The sequence below is a fragment of the Phallusia mammillata genome, chromosome 4, assembly GCF_965637545.1.
Source record: "Phallusia mammillata chromosome 4, kaPhaMamm4.hap1.1, whole genome shotgun sequence".
Classification (NCBI taxonomy): Eukaryota; Metazoa; Chordata; class Ascidiacea; order Phlebobranchia; family Ascidiidae; genus Phallusia; species Phallusia mammillata.
In genome coordinates this window covers 17,684,930-17,694,879 of record NC_137255.1, presented here as the reverse complement: position 1 = coordinate 17,694,879, position 9,950 = coordinate 17,684,930, and the positions used below count along the sequence as shown (strand labels likewise).

At 44.0% G+C, this 9,950-nt stretch overlaps 1 protein-coding gene across 1 annotated transcript; it reads right to left on the bottom strand.

Moving 5' to 3' along the window:
- Nucleotides 1-2,692: 2,692 nt before the first annotated feature.
- On the bottom strand, nt 2,693-8,466 carry LOC145224745 (forkhead box protein I1-like). Its single transcript, XM_080091329.1, has 2 exons — nt 7,592-8,466; nt 2,693-4,048 (listed from the first exon to the last, which is right to left on the bottom strand). The coding sequence occupies exons 1-2, from the start codon at nt 8,281-8,283 to the stop codon at nt 3,271-3,273; spliced, it is 1,470 nt and encodes a 489-aa protein (XP_079947455.1). The 5' UTR covers nt 8,284-8,466; the 3' UTR covers nt 2,693-3,270.
- Nucleotides 8,467-9,950: the final 1,484 nt, after the last annotated feature.

Here is a 9,950-nt window from a genome sequence, read left to right as displayed (position 1 = left end):
TTGATATACTGTCGTGTTAACTGTAATATAATTGCGGACCGTACCGGGAAGACCGCGGACCGTTGTTATTATTTATTGAAAGGCAAGTAACATACAGCAAACGGTTTACTTCTTGTACAGCATTGCATTTTTTTCTTTGAACAAACATTTTGAATCAAAATAAATCAAAAAGCTACAGTTCATTAATAAGGTTGTTAACCCCCACATGAATATTGACGAAACGATAATTATATTATAATCGATATGAAAACCTTGTTTTGTGTCGTCGCCTTGACGTGAAGCACGCGTCGCCCTTGTTCCTCAGGGATAAGCGTATGTTGGCCCTTTCCTATCTCCCCATCTCATACGGGTACGAGAAAGTTGCTGACAACGTTGAGCAGTCGAAACGTCCATCATACATTGTTTTGTTTTCGCCCGGGCAGTTTATTTTTCTTCGGCGCGGACAGCAACACGTTTTCGCTTTTACGGCGACGATCAATAAACAGTCGCAAGCATCCGTGCCAAATTTCGACAAGATGCTTCCTCATGCCGCTCACCGCAAAACAGTCAAATCAGAAAAAATGTATCATTAAACTTCTGCTATTCTTTGTTGTTATGTCCAGCAAAATACGGTTTGTTGGTTCAAATTCGCTTATTATACTCATATACCAGTAACCTAAATATACCTTTATTGCTATGGGGATAATATAATTAACAAATATAGCCTACTCGTTTGTGACGAAAACATTACAAGTGTATAAATGTCTTTCTTATTTTCAACATAGTTTCGCTCTTATGATAACTTTCGTTGGCTGGTTTGTGTTAATTTAACGTCTCATTGTATAAAACTTGTATAATAATGTCCTTTGCCATTTTATCGTAAAACGTCATCGGTACGACATATCATGCTGATGATAAATGACGATTGATGGCGTTTTCAAACCGAGCAGTATATCCCCTAAGGTTTGGTTTCCAGAAAATGTTCATCAGACGTGATAACTTGCATCTACCAACATATAATAAGTAAAATGTTTTCTTTCTTCGTGTAAGTTGACTAATATAACTTATGTTGCTGTTGGTACAAGTCAAGTGACTCACACTGGCCGCTTTTAGAATCGATCGTTAGAATAACGGGAAGGTGTTTTCTGCCGCAAACAAGTTGTTATAGATTTCCTTAAACCTGTGGCAGTTTTTGGTACTCGCTGTTGATGCAACGTCTCGCCGTATTGCAAGCTCAATTTTGCGTGCCGTGTGACAACAAACAGGATTTTCTGTCGTCAACACGCGACCCGTGTAACATGCTGCTGCTGGTGAGAAGATCAAAAAACGTTTTGGTTGTAGACGTGCAGTAAACGTTTTGAGTGTGTGATTGACAGATGTAGCGTTCTAATATTGTGTGGTTGATAAATTTGTATTCTATGAATTGCTGAAAGTAGGATCCTCACAACCAACGATTTCGAAAAACAGTAACAAGTGGTTTATAAATTTATATTCTATGATTTGCACAAAGTAGGTCTAACCAACCAACCCTGATAGCGATCTCAAAAAAGAAAACCACAAAGTGCGTTGCCAGCTTTTGTTGTTTCTTCCCAGGGAAGTTTCCGTGAAAAGTTAGAACTCTATTTTGCTACTTTAGTGAACCAAACTACCCTAGGAGAAATACCTTACAGTCCATTACCCGTTTAAGCTTATTGAAAGATTATGATTCGTTACACGGCTAAAGTTGGAAAGAATTTTACCTGGGACCCGTGTTAAATTTCGAAAACACCCAATTTATCTACCTAACGAAGTGAAACAAATCGTATTGAAAAATTGTTGTAAAAAAATCTTCCTTGAAATTCTTCGTCAAAATCACGTTTTGAAAAATACTGAAAAATAGGAGCATGTTATTAACCAACAGACTTGATTCCATCGTGTGTGCTTTTACTACATTACGTCACCTTATTACATGTTCTCATGGCGCCACCACTTCAACTTTGCAACCGAATATCGCTTATTGGCTGGGTGTGGCATTCGCAACTCAGTATAAAGTCCTGACCCTCCGACCCCCTTCTGCCTCTATATCGCCTGCTGTCAACCTTGGTCCGTTGCGGTCGATATTAAACGTACGACGCAATGCGACACCTTAGTGTGGAGGCCCTTGTCAACAGCCGCCACATCGTCCAATGACCCAAAGCAAAAGTACGAAGTTTATGCAGCAACATCATCGACTCGGCGTTAACGATTTCACCTTGGTTGTTCGTTTCCTGCTTGTTCGTGCAACTCGAGCCATGCTGGGAAGCATGCGGCGGGGGCGTACTCAACACCTTGGGTCCAGTAACGACCGATGTTCACCTACCCGGCAAGGTGACAGACTTCAATTGATTGCGCGCTTATGTTCTGTTCCTACTCGAGACGGCTTCATATATCGTAATTTATATTTCGCCTTCGTCACAAAGCGGAAAACCTCGGGGTAACCCTGTCTTGCCAGTTGCGAGTCTTGAGCTAAATAATAACTTGTTCCAATCTTAAGTTTCAGACTGCTGCTCTTAGTGCCGTTAAGGCACTAAAAACTATGGAGCCTGGTCCAAGGTAAATTGTAAAATCCTTTTTGCGAAACTGTAAGTTGACACTAAAATTTCGATTGGCCACTCTTCCTTGAAACGACAGCAGCTGTGGCAGATGCAGCGTTTTTGACGACAATACAGTTGCTATCAAAAATTTTATGTGCCACAGGAGAAAACCAAAAATAAGCTACATTGTTTAACGGAACAGTATTTGTATTTACATGTACAGACATATAAAATCGAACATGGAATTAAGGTAAAATACACGAAACATTTTTGAAATAGTTTATCATTTCGCTTTACTTGCACATCGCGTGGACTCTTAGAGATGGGCCTTTGGTTTAGGTCGCATGGAAGAACGAGTTCAAAATCACGTCCAGTCATCCGAGCGACTAATTGGTTGCGCCCCGTAACTCCGGAAATAGTGTTAATAAACCGTAGCGTGGATGGATCTGTTGTCTCTTGCTCGATTGATTTGCGGTTGCCACAGTCGAGTACCGAGAAACTTGTTCATACTGCTTTAAATAGGTTGCATTTTTAACATTTATACGGTAATCGGTTAACATGGATATTTTTGAACATTTCTGGTTGACATTGCACAATGACGTCATTTCCTGTCCACGCGTATCCTCGCCCAAGCCGCTAATTTATTCGGAGCGTCACGGGAGAATGTTTCGCGTTTCCGTTAGTATGGCGGAATGGGAAACGGTGGCATTTGAACAGTTGAGCACCCTCGTGAGTGGTATCACATCCTGGTGTATGGGCGTTGGATTAAGTTATTCACACTGAAATTGAATTGGCGTTGGGCGCTTTGCGGCGGGGTAAGATGGGGCGAGTACTGATTGGATTGTCCACTGAAGGGTCCAGATGAGGCGGGAAACGTATGCCCTAGGGCGTAATGTCCGGGATACTGGGCAGCGCTCTGGTGACTCAAAGCAGATGAGGAACTGTGTGCGAAATTGGCGTATCGGGCAACTTCCAGCTGCGACTGACTGGCAGGCGGCCGGAACTCGGGAAGGATGCTGGCCGCCACGGCTGCGCTGAGGCTACTGCTACCCACACCGTTTGGTGAGGTCGGGGTTATCTGCTGTGCCTGTGAAGTAGCGCTCTGGTATTGCTGTTGTTGTTTGATTTCTTGCGACATCATGTCCACGCTTGAACCGTCCGAATGCGAGCTGTTTTGAGCATGAGGCGAAGTGAGAGCTTGCTGTTCATGGAGAGGCATTTCGGCGTTTTGAGGCACTCCGTTGGACTGGTCCGTTGCAGCAGACATCGCCGAACCGAGGATGGGCGAAGACATTTGTGCCTGATGGTGTTGCAAGCTCCCGCTGTCTTCTCTCCTTTGCTGCTGTACGTCGCTCCCATAACTCATTGTATCTGGTGACGTGGTAAATTTGTGGGAAAGCGAGGATGCCGCGAATGAGGCTGCTGTCGAGTAACAGTGAGGGATCTTAGGCAAATTGAAGTCTTCCGGTCGGTCGGATTTGCTTTCGGCTTGAATATCCCGACGCTTACGTCTTCGCCTAAAAACCAAACATTCATTTACTAAAGGATAAGAACGCTATAAAAGAAGATAATTTAAGTCGTAATAGCTAAGTGTGATTGAATATATCTGAACCACGTCGAGCACCACACTCAAATTATTACCGCGAACTTCTTGTTCATTACTGTCACCAATAAGTAAACGAGCGTTAAAATAATTAGTCAGAATATAAACAGTACAAGGTAGAGGTTAGGAGCCAGATAAACGTCGGAGCGCTTGTAAATCAGTGGTGCCGAAGCGGCAGCAAAATCCGCCGAGGTTGGCCTGAGTGACGGGCCAAGGCCGAGCCTAATTATTATCAACCGACTTTCATAACTGCAATGTTTACGCCAACAGCCTTATCGCGACACGCCATCGCAGCAGGTTCGCGCAAAGTCGCCGCGGAGCAAAGTTCACGCTTAGTATCACTGAACGACGGTGGTGGAATCTTCGGAGTCTGCGCGCCAGCGATGTGCGATAATCCGTGCTTAGCTTGATAGTTTATTGCCCCAACAGCGGCGTAGCCGTTCGCTTAAGCTGTATTCAAATGCCCGTTTCTGCCCGGTGTAAGCGACCTGTGGGGCAAACTGTTCATCAGCGCCAGATAACGATGCAATTGAAGATGGCCAGCGATTATAAACTGTCTGCTACTTGTTGCAAATGTCAGGTCTCGGTTGCCTATATTTGCATTGATAACAGTGCGTCCCACAGCCAGTTCGCAACGTGCGTCGTTAATCATGCATTGTTTTGCAATCAAGCGCCAAACGCTCGTTAATCAGTATCACAGTTTATCCAAGTGAAGCAAAAACGAACTATTTTTTGTTTCCCTGGTACCTTCAACGTCAAATGCACGCGAAAGATGATAAACGCTAGTATTTGGCATCAACATCCGATTCTATTTTGGCTTGTATGATCGACGTATAGTGAAGTGGCAGTTGTCCCAATATATCGAGCCTATTAGTGCCCATTTATGCGTTTATGCGTTGTACGGTGTTTTCGAACAATTGAAACTATACCCGATGATGGTCGAGCCGCGAAAGCATTGCTCTGTCGACCATCAACGCCAGATTGCAGCTATGCTCTGCCATGTGGAACGCTCCGCTCTTGCATGAAACCACGGCTTTCCTTTGAAACTACATTTATACCAGTGCTTTTATGTGGTGTTGAGATGCCTGAACCGGCGCTGTAAATTGTTTTGTATGTCATGGTCGGTTTGGAATCAACAGTTACAGCCAAAAAAGCAGGCTATTTACACTCTCGTTACGTAAATTTCAAGTATCAAACTTTGACCTATTTTGAGGGTACACGTGACATGAACCATATTTTATTATTATTTGGAGCGATCATTTTAGGTTTTGTTCCCACGTTTTGGCCAACCTGTAAAGGGCAATCTGTTCATTGTCACTGGTTTTGCGCTGGATCAAATACAGCCAACGTGGGTCAAGGATAACCACGGCTCGTCTGGGGGCGTTTCAAAACAACCGCGACTTCGTATCAGGATTTGGGAGTCTGGGGTGTTTTGAGATTTGCGGCCAGGACGAGTTTGAACGTGGGAAAAGCGGAAGCAACAAACGCGACTTGGGCCGGCCGACACCTGTCCTTCACGGGACGATTTGCTATTGCGATACGCTGGGCGACGGTGAATGATACGACGGCAAGTACCATCGTATGAAATTGTCGCCAATCTGAATTCCACTGAGACTCGCACAGACGCTACAAGAGTCTGGTTGAACCTGGGACAAAATTCGATGACTAACCCTAATTGAAAGCCGACCAAGCGCGAAAACTATGCGTCTAATCTTCGCCCGTCGCTTAATTTGGGGTTCTTACAGTCCTAGGATGCTGCGACTTTTTGTACGTGCTGGATGCCAGCCTTTATAGCTGTATACGGCGCAACGTTTTGATTAAATTACCCATCGGCAATTTGAATGAGGTTTGATTAGCACGAAACCAATTGGAGATTTATCTGTTGGGCAAACAGGCTACTAAAGCCGAAATCCGCCGCAAATTTACGTTTTAGTTCAAAGCCTTGTAGTTATGTGGGAGCAAGCCGTAACGACCTTGTTTGGGACAATTTATAGCAACAGATTGCAATGTGTACCACTGTTTCCAACTGTCATTTGAGTAGCTGCCCTTGGTATAAATGTGTTAATGCTCCGCAACAATGCGCACGTAAAATTATCCCTTGTTTGTTTGTAGCGGTCGCTCCGTGCTGTCAAAAAGTTTTAACTGTTTTGTTTTCTGCGCACCTGAAACTGGTTGCAAGAAATCCCATATACTGTCCGTGCCGGTGTATCACATGTCACAATTGTTTTCTTGCCTTAACTGTCGCCAGTCGCCTTTAACCTGCGCCTGCGACCGCTAAATCAACGCCGACTTGCATTACAAACGCCCTTCCTGTGCTTTGTTGCCTAGTAGCACAATCGCTTTTGTTTGGTACCAACTAAGACTTGATTCTATCAAAACCGCTTTAAAAGCAATGACATGATAAGCGTCGGTTTATAAGTTTAACGAATCGTGTGGTTTAAATGTTGGTAAACGTTTACACAGTGTTTCACTTGTTGCCGCAGATTTTCCTTATTTCAAATTTTGAGGGTCCTGTTAAAGTTGTTTTATTATTTTGACTTTACAAAATTACACGTTTTCAGAGCTGACAGCGATATTTGCAGTGTTAACGCTGATGTAGGTAGTTTAACACGTTGTCGAGATCATAACATCAACAACATACGGTTTAATTATCAAATACACGTTGTGAAGCAAGAACGCCATTGTTTTACCACAAATCCAACCGCTAACGCCGGTATTTAACGCGATGGGCATGTTTTCGATAAAAACGGTGTTGTGCAGATATACATTACAAGACCATAATAGTTTCATACCGGCGGATAGCGTACCTGTGTGCGCGTCCATAGAGCCGCAATTCATCGAACACCGTAATTAAACCCAAATAACTCGAAGATGCTGATTCCTATCGCGTCACCAACTTGGCGCTTGTCATTCTTTTGCTAAATATTAGCGCCCATAAGACTTTTCGATGGACTTCGAGATAAGGTGCGATCGCGGCGCTGCCGAGATCTAATCCTCTTACCTCGCTGGTAAATTGTTTACGTTTAAATTTCCTGAGTTTGGCGATTTTGTTTATCGAGCGCGCGATCGGGCGATTTGCGGCGCGGAGGAATTCCGAGTTTGCCGCGCATTTACGTCACACTATACGTCACCTTGCTATGTCGTGCTTGGCTTATATTTATTTTTAAGACAAAGATCCGCACTGATGCCAAAGGCCTGCGAATCTCCGTAATGCGGCGTAAAAGTGACATTTGGATTAACAAGAGCTATCGTGTATCGATATCGCCATCCCATGAGAGAGACGACAAAATGGCGACAATAATATTATTCCCATCACGAGGATCCATATCCAAGCGCGGCGGTTTCAGTTGGCGATCGTTTTGTTAAATTTAATTTAAACACAACCATACGTATAGTATGCAAGATTGGTTGGTATTTTTGGCAAAAATTATGTTACCATTTGTGATTTAATGTATACCTGAAATTTCCGTTGTCGAACATCTTTTCACAGTTAGGATCAAGCGCCCAGTAGTTGCCCTTGCCGGGGTCGTCCTCGTCCCTCGCCACCTTCTTGAAGCAGTCGTTTAGCGACAAGTTGTGACGAATTGAGTTTTGCCAACCCGCGCGACTTCGTTTGTAAAACGGAAAGTTTTCGGCTACGTAATTGTAGATTCCGGATAGAGTCAGTTTCTTTTCCTTAGAGTTTTGGATTGACATGGCGATCAATGCGGAATAGGAGTAAGGCGGCCGTACCATCTTAAAAAGCTCGGTCTGACTTGATAAGGAAAGCCACGGAAAATCGCACCCAAATCCTGATGTATGGTGAGGAGGTGGATGATGACCAAATAGTTGCCGTTGTCCTGCTGCAGCTACAGCCGCAGCGTGGTGGTGTGAGCTGCCATAGCCTTGCATATAGGAAGAGTTATAAGGGTTAGTGGCTGCCCAAAGGTACGGGTTTGTCGGGGCGCCGTTCGAGTATTCGAGCGGATAATGGCCGGCGTGCGACGGTCGAGACCCGGTCATGTGCACGTTCCCAGCCTGGTATAAGTTTTCGTACATCGATGGCATATCCATCATATCCTGCGCTGTAGGCGCATGGCCTGGCGTCGGTGGAAACGTCGAGTTCATCGCGGCTGTCACTTGGCTAATATGCCGGTCGACCAACACCATTATTTTATGCACTAATTGCACTATTCTAATTTTTGCCTATGATTCCTGTATTCGTTTTCTGAATAACAAAATTATAGATATCCCGTCAGTAAACATATGAAATGAAACCTGTACGAATTGCTGAATTACTTGCTTGCCAACTTCGCTCGCATTTCATCTCCGACTGCCACGAAAACGCTGTTTATTAAATTGCGCTCCCTGGTACCCTTTCTTTCCACTCGGGTTTGGCGAAGCAGCCACCTTTCTCGCCGCAACCGCGATACTCGTAAAGACACCTGATACCCCCGAACCAACCACGAGACCAGCCAACAGTCATAGCTATAGCTTCACGCACTTTGACATGAAGACTTGTGCACAGAAAAAGTCTCAAGCTCTTCAAGTTTACCTTTTTAAAACAATATGTGCTTTGACATTTTTACGAAAGTAATTTTTCGTTACCGATGACTCCTTGTAATTACGCCACATGCGTTTTTTTCTGTTGAAGCGACCCCAACACACCCAAACTCTGTCCCGTATGATTTTAGCTGACAGATATTGGTTTAGGTTGCCCAGAGCTGCCTTTGGACAGTGTATCTGTGTCTATGGAACATGTTTGTCCTCTGATGCCACCTTGCGGATATATTGAATATTTTTATAGCATTTTTGTATGCCGGTTAAAAATTCGTTTGGTAACACATCAGTACGCACAGAGAAAGTAATTTTTTTGGGTGTGGTTTATAGACTTTTGCTGTTTGTGTAAAAATCGTTTTTTATCGAGGGTCGTTTTCCCTATGCTAGCCGCAGGTTGACTTTCCCACGCTGCAAATTAAATAGGGAAAGTTTTTCTTCCGATTAAAAGCTACATAAATTCACCCCTAAAATACTCACCCGCTTTGATCCCATTCAATTAACCGCTACTTGTTATTTAGGCAAGTGATTAGAGATGCGCTCGCTATCAAAGCTTGCCGCCGAGATCAAAGCTTCAGCGCGTGTCGCCCATTCACCATTTACACCCAATTACATCTCGCACTTAAAACGCTGCATTTGCCGGGAAAATTTACCGGCTTGATGTATCTTACGCAGTGTATGTGTTCGATTCTAACAATATAGAAATGACGTGTGTGATGACGATACCTCGTAGCTACCCGTGTGGTTCCGCTCCAGCAAACACGATATCTCATTTCCCTTACGCCCGTCCGGCGCTGCCTCGAAACCCCAAACGCATTGCGGGCAGCCGTTACGTCATTCTTAGACGCGCTTTGTTCCCAAAACGGCTCATCTATATGGGAATGTTCATTACCTGCGGTGCGTAGGAATATCAGGCAGGAAATCCCGGCCTGATAGCGATGTTCCCCACACGGGTCGATGTTATTTTTGCCGGTAAGCGTAGCCATAGTAACCGGTTTTCCAGTACTAACAGATTGTTCTTCATAGTGGCACTATCTTCGAATTCGTTTTACTTACAAATGTCATTACCAGCTGCTCTGCGATAGTAAAGACTATGTATCGTTCCAGTATTAAAACAACATATCAGACATTGAGCGTTTTCCGTCTGAAAAACGACAGCGAAATTTTGAATGACTCTTCTAAACGCTCTGTCTGTTTTTTTCTAATTGTTGACCTTTAAAGTCTGCTGTGCCTTCCAGACAGAAATATTTTATTCTTTCCTGCAAATATCAAGACGGTGA